Below are 14,241 nucleotides of genomic sequence, written 5' to 3'. Positions count from 1 at the left end.
GCATATTCTGCAATTGTTCAGTGAGTCCATACTATTAATACAAATAAAAATTATCCAAGTACATGCACTGGAATGTGGAAATAATTGATTCAATTGTTACTCTTTGACTATTATAACTGGATTGAAGAAAAATTAAATGTAGTGCTACTTCTATGTGCACATACACACACAGAGCACCATGGACACAGACACGAAAACATCAGGAACAAATTGCAATAGCCTCATTATGCAATAAGAAAACAATACATCAGCTTTAGTAAATAATTCTACATTACAAAGCATTTCTGTATGTGGTGAGAGATTATAAACAGGACCATATTTTGGTGCAGACATCCAGACACAGAATTGCAAACCAAAGCCTAACACCTTAACCTATAGCTGCACAAGTCATCCTTACTCTTTCCAGAGTACATTACAGCTCAGAATACAAGACAGATAACAGATTCCACTACTCTTGCATTTACTGAATGACTGCTGATGTTCACAGCATGCAGAGAAAAGGGAAAAATCATCTTGGATATATGAGAACAAGCTTTAACTTTGTGAAGATAACTGCCCAGAATTCAAGTTCTCATTAAGCCACCTTTTTCTTTTCATATTTTAAGCTAAGATGTGAAGAACAGAGCAATTTATCACTTGAAGGTCAACACCTAGTTTTTATTTACTCCACAAAAAAATTAAGGATGAACTTTAATTTACCTCCTCTGACAGTTACTTTCTAGTTATTTTTGTTTTGCTAAAGTATAAACATTACTAATTCTTACGGAATTAAAAAAAAAGCCAAACATACACAAGGATTACAGTAATCATATAGTTCTCATTTTTCTTTAATGGTATTAAAATGTTTGGCAGGGGAAGTGAAAATCACATAACTGACCCTTTAAAGGCATAGAGAAATGAAATTTTATTTCCAACTCCATAGTTTTCTCCTTTTTACCATCACTACAGTTTTTCAGTTTTCTGAAATGTTACTTGCCCTTCTCAGATTTCCAGAAGGAACTGTCTTCTACTTTAAGATTTCTTTAAGGCAGTTTAAGTACTAAGGTTACTTTTTCATCAGGGCCAGCTGATTTGAGACTGAATAACTTTGAAAATGCCTTTTATAGAAGTCAGCTATCTACTACTCTCCAAGAGACTCTGAAGTAGTCAAGAAAATATCACCTAGTGTTATGTATTACAAATGTCTAATTTACTTCTTTCAGTTGTCTGGTACATGAACACTTTTGTTTCTTCCAACTTATGGAAAATGCTACTGCACTTTCTGTAGTCTCTAGTTTCTTAATTATCATTATTTAACAGTTTAATGAAAAACATAAATAAAGATGCCAACGTCTTGGTCCCTACCAGTGGAAGAGTAGAGTGAGTAGATAACGGTATCTACTCACGTGCTTGAATTACACTCTGGTCACAATATACTTCCACCATCTGGTAGGGATAATTTTATTCATTACTTAAGGGAACAACAAACTCAGACTTCTAAAAAAAATAATTTGGTAACAGAATTAACCCTGAACAGATTTTTGTCTTCAATAATTACAAAGATGGGACAGATGCTGAGGGAGGGAAGGATAAATCCTTTCAACCACACTATGGGGTTTCAACCACACTATGAGGGAAAGGAGCAGAGGTTAAAGTAGCATGAAACTGCAGAACTCCAGGTTTATCACAGCTGCTACTGTAAAGACATACAGATGAGTTAATGGTGCCCTTCTTCACTTTCCTGTAGAAGGGCAAATTCAGAAGACATATGGCTCTGCTGAGCCAACATGCACCAGATCACTAGAGTGAAGCAAACTCCAGCTGATTTCAGGTCCTGGATGGCCAAGGCAACTAAGAGAGACCACATATGTGTGGAAAGGCCTTCCCTAACCTCTCCCCAACACAGTCCTTATGCAGGTTTTTACCCATTTGCCTGGATCTGGCTTCTGGCTGTCAATGATTTGACTCATTCATTAAAGAAATTCTCATTCTTATACTCGTAGACGCAGAAATCTGGAATGAACTTATTTTCCCTGGACAGGTACAGTGCTTTTTCTGCTGATTACTATTGGAAAACTGGAGCTTTCCATTCTCTGAAGCTCTTCTTTTGTCCTGTGAAAGGTTAGAAGTTCAACTGGTTTACCCTAGGGATCTGTGAGTCTGATCCCCTTTCAGGCAGTCTCTCTTCTGCTTGACTTTCCCACAGAGTCACTGTGGTCTTTGCAGGCCCAGAACTGAATTCTGAAGTCTTAGTTCACTGTGTTTCACAATAGCTATTTCATAATATATGCCAGCTTCCTATTGTCAGAGGAGTGGAATCAGAAACAGGAAATGTTTATCCACGTGAACCGGAACTTTGAATGGGAAAATGCAAAACCCAATGGTCACAAGCAAAAATATTCGTGCTTAGGAATTCAGGAAGGACAGATGAGCTTCTCTCAGGGTAGTGAGAAGACTGAAGCTGCTGGGTTTTTTGGCATAAACCTTTCCAAACTGTAGCACTAAATTCAGCTAGTTACTTGAATATAGGTACATGATGAGAATGGCCTGGGTTACAGTCATAAATGAGGTTTGCCTTCTCACAATTCCAGACTAAGACATGTTTGGAATACAAAAGAAAAAAAAAACAACATTGGAGGAAAGTTTGTTACTGAAGGTCACAGCATACTTCCACTTATTGACAATACAATTAAGAATTGCTTGCAGCTTTCACTGTAAAAATCTTTTCATATTTCTGTTATATGTGAAACCACTGTCTTTTTCTGTGAAAGCTCTTGGGAGCATTGCAGACTTGAGTGAAATGAAAACCAATGCTAATCAGAAGCATCCCTACCTTATAAACCAAGAAATGGTTAAGAGTCAGTGGTGCGACGATAAGAATAGAAATCTGCTGTGCAAGAAGTTTCCTCACAGAAAGAACAGAGAGGAAGCCTTATAACTGAATAATATTTAACAAAATCAGAACACATCTTTAGAACTGTTGCTTCTGGGGTTAATAGTGAAAACACTCAAAAACACTGTGCACACCCCCCAAGACCAGCTATTTAGCTTATATTTTAGCAAAGTGTTAAATACTTTAAGTACCTAGATAACTGCCAAATTTCACTTCGTTATCTGAATCTGTGAAATAGTGGATTGTATTCGCAGTTGTGTTGTATACAAACACAGAACCAGTCCAATAGAATGATCCAGGGGCTCCCATTATAATTAAGTCCTAAAAAAAAAGTAAAACAAAGCCATGTTACTCACATTGAAATAGTCACAAAAATAAGCAAAACAAGTAAAATGCTTTTCTTTAGATATCCTGTGAATCCTATGAAATCTTACTGGAGATGCATCTGGCTCAGCAATGGGGTTTTACTACTAAACTACAGATAATATCTTCCAGACTTCGTAAAAATACCATTTTAAAAAGCTTTAAACTGTAACAACAAAATACAGCAACTCAGAATATTCTCTTCTCAAAAGAGTTTTTTAGAAATTACAATCTTAAGGTGGAATGGAGATTAAATAATATAGAATATTACATTGTAAAGCAAGAAGGTAAGCATTATAATGTTACATCAAGCAGATTAAAGAGAATAATAAAATTTCATCCTCTGCTATATCCATGCCCTTTTTCCAGATGAAAAAACAACTTTGGATTTAGTAAGGTGTAAAAGTACTCTTGGGAATAAAAATTAAAGTTTTATTTAGGAATTATCATGCAAGGCATAGCAAGATTCAATTAAAATAAATTAAAAAGTGATTTTTCCCTCCCACAATAAATATAGCATTGATGTTTGCATTTACATAATCACTTTTAGATATTATACATAAAAGTAAGTATATGAACAGAGAGACTTTTGGTTTCTTTAATACACACCTCAATGTAAAAACTAGACATTCCAGCCTGACACGACCCATGGTTTTCTCCAAACTTTCGTGCATGATCTGGGAATGGCCGAGAAATATTTATAAGGATGAGAAGCATGTACTTCCAGACTTTTGTCACCAGGCTTTCAACAGAAGTTGAGACAACTTAGGGAAAAAAAACAAACCCACCTCCCCAAAATGTTGGTTTTCAGTTCTGTAATAAAACTAAAACCACTGGTTTCTACTATATAGCCTTTAGTTGCAATATTCTATTGTAACAAACTCAAAACACTATGTATCACTTGATCACACCTGCCTTTGAAATATTGTGACTTTAAAGGCTATACTATCAAAATTGTTTCGTGAACAAAACTGCCAAATACTTCGAGCACCACATCTGGATATTCTTCCACTCTGTACTTCAGGCATACTCTGACAGGCTTATGTATCTTGATTGAACTTGCTCTGTGCTCCACTGGTGACATGAAGGGCTTGTGTTATGGCAGTCTTAGACATACTGCTTTCATCCTAGCAATTCAACACTGTCCCAGCTCTGTTTTCCTGCAATTCTTTGCAGACTGCCTGCCATCAGGGTTCCCTTCATCCCATACATAGATTTGTACACCTTAAGTCTCCAAAGATAAAAAAAAACCCCCATGATTTCACCACCCCTTGTAACAATCTCCAAAGCCAGCAGTGGGACATTTGATGGCATTACTCTGTCTGCACAGAAAGATCAGATTGTCGGCTGATCCTTGCACTGGCAAGGCACAGGGGCACAAGATCGTTCTCCTGGGTGGGTGGTAGACAAGAATGGGAAAGCATGGATGGAATCATTTGATAGATTCAGGTTTTGACTCTTACTCTTTTCCTGAAGTTCTCTGAGGAAGAACTCCTGAAGGTCTCATGCCACAGCAGCAGCCTTGGCAGAAGGCAAGTAAGGGACAAGGACACGCACTGTGGCAGGCACTGCAGCACCTTTGTATCAAAGGCTAAGGAGCAGATGGCAACAATCACTTGCAGGTATTTCTGCTGCTCTGCTGTGAGACTCTCCAGAGCAATGACAAGAGTAAAGGAAGGATGAATGTCCTCTTCTGGCTTGGTTTTGAGAAGCACACATCCTTCAGCAATGCAGTCCAGGAAAAAACTACTCTGATGCCCTGTTTCAATTCCATTTTTTGCCTTTTGAAAGCAGGTTTTCTTTGAAGCGATAAAAATCTTTACATCACAAACTGGGCTTATATCATAGGCACTCAGCCTCCAAACCTTTGGCTGCAGAACACCTGCTCAGAACAACACAGGCTTTTCACCAACTCTGCACCATTCGATTGTGTATCTCACCCTTCCCTACAAAAGGACTCCAGCCTTTTGCTTACCTATATAGCACGGGCATATTCTTCTGCTCAGCTCAGTTCGAAAATCAGGAGGGATGGCAAAACAAATACCATGTGGCAGTTTGTGCTCGTTTTTGACATAAAACACATTTTTCCATCTATGTCCACAAGCCTATGGATATAAAACAAACACAGCATTCGACATGGAAGCCTAAGAAAGCTGGCTGCAGTCTGACACACAGCCCCAGTGGTTAATACATACAACGATAGATCCGCCCTCCTTTGGTTGCCTCGACAAGCTGACACCCAGCCACTGATTATCCCGCTCTTCCAAACACGTCTTCCCACAGCGCTCACCACTGGGATGGCCTAGGAGACAAAGACCAATGCTCTGAACAGAGGGACAAGGTGAAGAACAATGTGGTGGCTAACAGGAGAATTCAAGAACTCTGGGGGGACAATGCAGCAGTTTGGGTGTGGTGGATCTGATCTCTGTCTTTATCTTATGCACATCACGTAGACTTTTTACTTTCTTCTTGAGCAAAGGTATGATTGTGGGTAGCCAAAGGGAACATACTGGCTCTGAATGTGATAGGCTGGCAGTGAGGATGGGGTTCTCCATCATTACTCAGATAGAAAGTGACATTACACTCAATTCTGGTAAAGGGCTGTCTCTGTAAGTGCTTTTCAGCCTAAATGTTAGTAAGAAACACAAGTAATACCAGTGAGTGCCACCTAAACTCTAGCCTAAAGCAAACATCCTTCCAACTACGTGTCTATTGGTAGCAGACCTTAAAACAATCTCTACTGCAAATGGCTATCAAATAAAGGTTGTATAACTGGCACCTCTACTGAGGATGGCACATCACAACCTATGCATGTCCTGCATGCTTCTTTCACTGTTGCAATTATTCACTAGCAGCTCTTAGTGTTAGTTCTTAAGTAGAGTTCTTTTTTAAAACCTTGAGAAAACACACTGAAATGTCTTCTAACTCTGCCCCACAGCCCAAAAGGCTACAGTATTGCCAAGTTAGCAAACATTTGCTTTCTCCTGGAAAGCAGTAGCGATCCCCACAGCAAGGAGAAGCTACAAATTTATTTTAAGTTATATAAAGGTAGTTTTTAATTTTAAAGGTGTTTGTATGAATAATCATTAATCAAATGTTTGAGGTTTAAGGGTTAGTTCAGTTACCCAGAAGAGGATGTCAGTACAGACCACAGAGTAGTAATGCTGATGGGACATTGTTTGCATGGCAAAAAAAGTCCCATAAATCACATCCTACACCTTCTCACCCCTTGCCCCACCAAAAAGCCTGCAAAAATTAACCCACCAAACCAAACACCTGTGCTGAGAGCAGAACTGGCATTTATTACTGTTCAATGCATTAGAGCGTTTAAATGAACACATACATTACCCTATTGGCTAATGTCAGAGATGTGAACTTCCATATATTGAATATATACTGCTTTGCAGAAACAAGCATGGAATTTGGTTTTGGAACTGAATCTTGGAGTTATGTGATGGAAAACTTCTCACTTCCTAAGGGAGACATTTCCATGGTTTACATAAATTATAAAGCATATTAATCTGATTGAAATATCCTCAGAAAAGAAAACTCTATCACACTCCCATGTGTAAGAATTAGTCCTCCTTTAAATTGCACAAGGCACTTCTGGTGATTCCCTTCTAGCAATGAGTTCCATCCTCTTCTAACAATGACTTACCTGGGACTTGCTTTTATGTGGATTTGCAGGAAATGGAAAAAGTAGAGAAGACCGGGTAATAAATTTAGACCCCAAGAGACTGAGACTTTTTATCAGTAAATCAAACAAAACCAGACAATGATGATGTGAGAGATGAGTAAGTTCAGCCTATCTGACTGCTTCCTTCCTGTGCCTCTTTCAGAGGTTTGTCACAAGAAAAAGCACCACCATTCCTCAACACTCATTGGATTGCATTCCCCTTTTCCTCTGCTCCAGTGAATGTTGATTCAGGATTATTTTGGCCCTCTGCTGACATGCTGCTTTATGTTTCCTCTCTTTCTCTGACTGGCAAGTATTCAGCCACCTTGAAATTACAGACTTTTGTGGAAGAGAGAAGCGAGAACTTGACATCCCAGACACCCTGATGAGTCCCTGTCCAGGGTATGACATTATAAAAGCTTTATCAAATGAGAAAATGCAGTATTCTGCACAAGCAACAGAGCAGCACTGCATAAGCTCAAGAGGACATGGCAGCTTGGTTGCCTCAGGGAAAAGGAGCACGTGCTGTCATAAAGTCACTGAGAAATAAGTAATTGCCCATGCCTGTGTACATTACACAGCTGGAAGATACACTTCTGCTATAATCCCCTCTGAACACATCCACAGAAACAATGCAACTGCACACAAATATGGTCATAACTTATAAAGCCACTTCTGGTTTTGGCCTCAAGGATCATAATACAGATGTTTGCAATGTCATCTGAGAAACCAGTTTTATATAACTTGCCCCAGTGTTTTCCATGCCCAACAGCCTCTCATCACCCACTTTATCCTCCCATAACACCTCCGGTCCCATTGCTAACTGATGAAAACAATGAAGTCTGCTGCAAAGGCAATAAGCCTTCTGATATCCTGCTCCTAGGTGTCAGGGCCTCAGAGTCTACCTTTACTCACCCAGGAAATACTTTCTGTTTTCACAGATCTGATGGTTTTATCCTTCTTACATCCCTCAAATGACTTCAACCCAAAACATTTTAAATGATATCTGCTTCCATCTTTCTGTAACAGTCCTAGGTCCAGAAGATCCCATGTTCCTTTGAATAGTATGGCTATTTGAAAGAGGTCACTTGCAAGGTATGAGCAGTGCAAGCAAGATAAAAAAGCCACACTACCAAAACTCAAAACTTGCTGAAATCAAAGTTGAACAGACACAGCTCTGCCTTTGGGGAAAAACATCAACTGTTCACTTTTCCATTGTAGTGATTCAGCTGGGGGAGCTAGAGGGCAATTTGTTCACAGGTTAATTGTAGCAGAGACTTAAAGAAAGGGAGCAAGACTGAAACTGCAGGCAGAGCTTTCTGGCCTTATGTTAAACAGTATGCAGTGAATTTACTGCATTCATTTGTAGACAAAACTATTTTTTTCTTTAGACTGGATGGCAAATTGCACAAATTATTTCCTATATACTTTAGCCAGTCAATCACTGTTTCGAATCTGACAGCTGTGTTATTGAAGAATTTCTATAACAATTCATATGTCCAAAATTCAATAGGTCAAAACATATAAAAAACTTGGTGTAAATTCCTCTGCAACAATCTGTGACTACCCCAATATGATGTGGGCAAGGATTTGAAACTCAAGACTAGAAGATGGACACTTAGTGCTTCAACCTGAAGTACTGTATTTTGTACTTGAAGTTTTGTAATTGAACAAACGTGAAGTTTGATTACAGCCTTTGCATCTAATATAAGCCATTATTTAAAAATACTCCAAATACAAATAAATCTGCAGTCTAGAACACTTGACACCATAAACAGAAGTACTAAAACTCAAAAAGAGACTGAAAACTCTTCTATTCATCAATCAGAGAGAGATTTAAAAGTGCCAATGAGGGGCTAGGAAGACAAAGCCTTGCTGATGTATCTCATTGCTCTTTTCAGCTCTTAAACCAGCCCAGGGCCTGCAACATCTTGAAGAACATTAGAATTCTTTAAATGATGTCTGGACGAGTTAACCCAGATACTGTGATGACTGCAGCATAACACTGCTCCCAGCAGCTCTTTTGCTACTGAGGAAGCAGATAGGAACTTGTGACATATAAAAATACAACAGCAGTTTTGTGTGATCAGAGGCTTCCTAATGGTTCACAAATCCTTCATTAATTAGTTATGGCAGTTTTAAGGCTACTTTAGCAAAAAGGAGTGACAAAGTATTTTTACATATTTACGTCTCTAGGTAATTCACATCCATTTATTACAGAAGCCCAACATTTTGAAAGCCATTTCTATTGCCTGTTATCACCTCTACTTTTTTATGACTTATAATTAGAAACTTACCACCTCAAAGATATTTTTACCAGAACGAAATGAGAACTCAACTATTTAAGAGCAAGATAGAAACACTTATTTCTCACTGTGCCTGTTCAGCAGTGCAATATATTGCCACACATTTTTCTAAGGAAATCCCCTATTCTATGACATCAGAACTCAAACTTGAACGAGTTAGATGAGAGATAATTAAGTTCAGCTTTGTAATTGCAAGTTCCCCTGCATATTTCTCTGACCTCAGATACTATGCCACTTCATTCACATCCCATGTACCACATCTGCCTTTGGCTCCTTCACTGACCTCAATGACCTGTTTTACAATACAGCACTTCTTTTCAGCTTCTATTTAACTTCAGAAATATTACAGACAAACCTTAGTGATGCAAAGTTATCATCTTTGCAGTAATGGAAACCTAGTTTGCAAAAATCCCATGTAGTATAACTATTTTTTTAAAAAGTATGTTGTGTAACCTGCAGCCTTCAAGCCTGGGAATAGAGGCTGTGCTAAGATAAGCCTTTGGAACCCCAGAAACTTTTTAATATACCTGTTGTCTCATTTCACTTAGAATCCTTTAAGCTATTGAAGAAAAACCCATCATGTTATTTCCTTAGATTTTGTTTGTCCATTGGCTAAATGAGCAAACTGAGAGGCATTGCAGATGTTTGTAGTTTTCAAAGGACCTGAAACTTTCAACCCTTCCTTTTTTTCCTTCACACAGTAAAGGACTATTTTTACCACCAATCTAGGAACAGGGATTTATTGACTCTTAGCATACGTTACTTCACCCACTTTAGTTGACCTCTTAGACTTTTTGCAAGCCTTCTCATAAGAAACAGGCAGTCAAAAAAAAAGTCTTTATTATGTATAATTTTTAGTATATACAGTATTGGAATAAAATTACTCAACAAAACCCCAGAAAACTACTTGGGCTGGTATAAATTTAATTTCCACGGCTTGTCTTTTTCTTATAGGACTACACGTTACAAAAAAAAAAAACCAAAACCTCTTATATTGATTTGTAGGAAAAAAAAAAAGGATAAAACCTGGCAGTTCTAAGTTTTATGCCCAGACACGCAGAGGAATAATTGTTTTAGTATTTTTTTTGGTTACAGAATGCTGACAGCCACCAGTTCATGGTGCGCTATTGCTTTCAAATATTTTGATAGCTCTTTTCCCGCGCTTCTCCTTACTGGGCGGCGTGCTCCTAACGGATGGGATACTCAAGGTCGGAGGGTGGCAGAGTGCAAGTTGAGGAAGATTCTCTCCATTGCATATGAATAGCGTGAACAGCACCGTATGCAAGTGGGACAGGAAGACAGCCCAAAGCAATTCACACATGTTCATGGCAACCCAGTGCAAAGCCTTCCCCTTTTTAACAAGTATCAAGCGCTTGAGAGATGAGTAAGTTCAGCCAATTACACCTCCTAAGTATGGAGACCGTGGAGACAGAGGGAAGTGAAGTTAAATGCAGGACCCATAAAAACTGATTCAGTCAAAAATAACTGTTCGCCTGAAACTCCGAAAAATCTGCAAGCAGGGAGAACCCATCAGCAAGACAACTGTGATTCAGAGTTACTTTAGGGTGGCTTCTACGAAGAGAAGGCTTTGCAGGAGAAAACATTATTTAGGCACACACTTCCACCCTCCCATCCCCGAGCTTATTGCATTCACCCACTGCCCTGAAAGCTGTACCAGCTCTCCGCAGAGCAAGCTCAGACCAAACTCTCATGGGGCTTTTGACTCGGAGGCTGAAAGGTGCGAAACGGCTGTGGGAACGACATCTGTCACCCTAACTTCCCCAAATCAAGTTTTGGCGCATGATATCTCTCTTGATGCCGCCGCTGCAGTCCTTGGGCAATAGCGCTGATCTCGCCCTTTGGCGACACGCAGGGCACTCTGCAGTTTAAGGCGGAAGGGCCCAGCACGCCCCGCAAGGCAGCGGAGCAAAGCCGCGGGGCGCGCAGGGCGGCGGGCACCGACCGGCGGACACCGACCGCCGCCCCGCGCCGGGGTCTGCCCGCCCACGCCCCGCCGCCGACTCACCCAGCTGGAGCTGCTCGCACGCCCCGCTGGAGCTCCCGCCGATCCGGCACCGGAATATGGCCCCAGGGTTGACCACCGACTCGTTGGCGGGCCAGCTGGCCCGGGGCGCGCCCGCCACCAGCCTGGGGGACAGAGACGGCAGCGTGAGGAGCCGCGGCCAGGACAAGGCGCGACGGGCCCCGCGGGGGCGGCCGGCCCGGGGACTCACCATCGCTCCTCGCCGCGGCGGTGCAGGAGGACCGAGTACCCGAAGAGGGTCCCGTTGCTGCCGCGGAAGAGCAGCGCGTGCTGCGTGTCCAGGTTGTAGGGCCGCGCCGTCGGCAGGCACTGCCACAGCAGCAGCAGCGGGGCGGCCCAGCCCGCGGCGCCCCGCGCCCTCCCGCAGCTCCGCATGGCTCCGGCCGACCGGCAGCGCACCGACGCCGGCTTCCCGCCTCTCCGCTCAGCGAGAGGGCAGGGCAGCGCCGCGCCCCGCCCGGCCCTGCCCCGCCCTGGGTCACCCTCCCCGCGGCCCGGGCTGGGGGTGTCCCCGTGAGCGGAGGAGGCACACGGCCGCGCCGCCGCCCCCTCCCGCGCGGCCGCAGCCCCAGCCCCTCTCCCTGCCCGGGCGGCGGGGGTCGGGTTTCTCCCCGCCCCGTCGGCGCCCGCGGGGACGCTGCGGAAGGGACGTGGCCCCCGTGTCCCCGGGCAGAGCACGGCCATCCCGACACCGGCGGAGCAGAGAGTGCCGCGTCCCTCTCGCTTCGTCTCGAAACGCTTGGCTGGCCGGGCCGGCAAAGGGGGAAGGAGATACAGGAAAGTTATCCTAAAATCTCCCGCCGAGCAGCGGGCGGGCAGCTCCACCCAAGCAAGACCGTGTTCTGAGAAAGGCAATGTGGAGAAGATAGAGTTTTCCTTTTCAATTTTGGAAGAATCCCAGTACCCCTGTGTTGAAAGCCTTCCCCACCGTCGCTGTGCTGAGGGGGTCTTGCCTGCTGTCCCCCGGTGGGGGGTATTTCATTCCTGAAACTAGTGCTGGAGAAGTAGAGCACAGGGAGCCTGGCCTACTACCCCATGTTGCGCAAGACTGCTCACTGATGATGGCTCCTTCCTTTCACGTGTGATGCAGTCAAAACAACCCCCCATCCCTTCTTTTACATTTTAGAGTAACTTTTCACATTCCCGCTCAGTTCTTCTGTTGCTGACAAAGTTAGCGGCCGTGCCTCCAGACAGCAAAGGAACAAAGGAAAACGAGCATTGTGCAAGAGATCTGGTATTTGGCAGACCTTGTAAGGGCTCCCTTGATCCTAGCAAGGAGCTTTTCTGCGTGTGTTTTCAGCAATCAGTTGCTGACTCTTGGTTTAACTCATACTGAGTTGTGTTCATCCTGAAATCAAGTCTTTTACTTCTATCTGCAAACCTTGCCTCACTGAAGTCCTTTGAATACCAGGGCTCCCCTCTTGCTATAACAATCCCTGGATATGGATGACCTATGTATAATGGTGTTTTGAATCTGAGAAACAACAACAGAAGAACTTGGAAATGAAAATTTTAGTCACAAAGATTACTTACTGCATCTGGAATAAAGTCCAGTATGATTGCAACTATTGAATATTATACACATCAGAAATAACGGTGAGATTTCTCTAATGGAAATTTAGAACATGGCATTTTGAGCTTCTTGGGAAAATGCCCCCCTTTCATTTCCATTAAGTTAGTGGAAACGTGGAAAGTTTCACACTTCTGCAAAATGCTGAGCAACTACCAGAGCAGGGAACTGAGGCAATGCAGAGTGAAACATCTTGTCATCCTAACCACATGCAGATGTGTAGTTGCTGGAATGAGATCAGCACAGTGGAAGATCTGACAGCCAGTCAGCAGTGTATTTTTTTAAATTCCTCATCTCTTGAGCCATCAGAGGGCTTCTCCGGATGACACTGATGTGGCGCAGTGGCTGTTTCGTGCTAAGGAGTCAAACAGCTTCTCAGCTGCTATTCATCTTCCTTCCAATTACTGACATCAAAGGAGTTAAAACAATCAACAGCAGCTGTGAATCTGCATTTCTACTACTCAAGAAGTTTTCACCCTCATTTTCAAAGCAGCAAAACAAGCATGATTCAAAACTGAAATGCTAAATTGTGGTTTAGTTGGTGAAAAATTGTAACATGGTTGTACCACCATAATGCAGGAGCTATGTTGAGATGGTGGCTGGGTTCCTAGCTGACAGGAAAAGGTAGATTGTAAAGTTGTGGGATTCAATTATTGGCGCATACATAGCTGCTTATCAGCTATGATATGAAATTGAGACCTCTACATCACCTGTCAGGAGGAAATTTGTGTGTTGTCTCCTAGACTCTGCTAGAGGGGATGTGATCATGATCCACCAGGCATCAATGAAATCAGTGGAATATAAGTTACTGGAGAGTCAAAAATCCATATTTTTAGAAATATTTGCAGGTTTCAGTACCATTCAGGTACCAGGCAGAGAGCAGAATAAATGCAACTGACAATATGGAGTAATGGAGAGAGAACTTGAGTTTTATTAGGGATCAAGAGAATTTGCAGAAAAGTGGAACCAACACTGGAAGCCAAGTACCTGTATTTACAATTCAAATATCAGTTATGTATCAGTTTATATCTAAGTTATCCTGAAATAATAAAAAAAGTTCTCCCCAAAATGTCTTGCTGCTATTTATTTGCATCAGCACATCTCCCACAGTCCTCTGTGGGTTAATAACACTAGAAGCAAAATATTACAGTGACTTGCTCTTGTGCTTGAATTTGGTTCACCATCTAAGGCAATTTCAGAGGAGCCAGTGGGATGATTTGTTAATTATATTAGTCTGCAGTTTGGCAGCATTTTTTACAGCAGATGTGTGCATTTCATCTGACTGTCCTCATCTCTTGCTGCTTGTTCTTGAATCATGCTGCTGCCCCTGTTACACTGATACTGTTCAGTGTCTGAGCAGTGAAACACATCAGAGAAGTGATCTGGGTTAAAAATAACTCGGCAAAAAAC

General features: G+C 42.1%; 1 protein-coding gene across 1 annotated transcript in view; it reads right to left on the bottom strand.

The window, feature by feature from the left end:
• The window catches only part of ITGA4 (integrin subunit alpha 4), a 36,820-nt gene extending 23,119 nt beyond the window's left edge, over window positions 1–13,701 (bottom strand). Inside the window, exons 1-6 of the mRNA XM_038142163.1 lie at window positions 11,452–13,701; window positions 11,244–11,365; window positions 5,431–5,537; window positions 5,211–5,340; window positions 3,845–3,912; window positions 3,064–3,193 (exon numbers count right to left, since the gene is read on the bottom strand). Coding sequence (XP_037998091.1) covers window positions 3,064–3,193; window positions 3,845–3,912; window positions 5,211–5,340; window positions 5,431–5,537; window positions 11,244–11,365; window positions 11,452–11,945 — 1,051 coding nt within the window. The 5' untranslated portion in view covers window positions 11,946–13,701. The remainder of the gene's footprint in view (window positions 1–3,063; window positions 3,194–3,844; window positions 3,913–5,210; window positions 5,341–5,430; window positions 5,538–11,243; window positions 11,366–11,451) is intronic.
• Window positions 13,702–14,241: the final 540 nt, after the last annotated feature.

This window comes from Motacilla alba, chromosome 7 (assembly GCF_015832195.1).
Source record: "Motacilla alba alba isolate MOTALB_02 chromosome 7, Motacilla_alba_V1.0_pri, whole genome shotgun sequence".
Classification (NCBI taxonomy): Eukaryota; Metazoa; Chordata; class Aves; order Passeriformes; family Motacillidae; genus Motacilla; species Motacilla alba.
The sequence above is the reverse complement of the archived record's forward strand: the minus strand, read 5'-3'. Positions and strand labels throughout refer to the sequence as shown.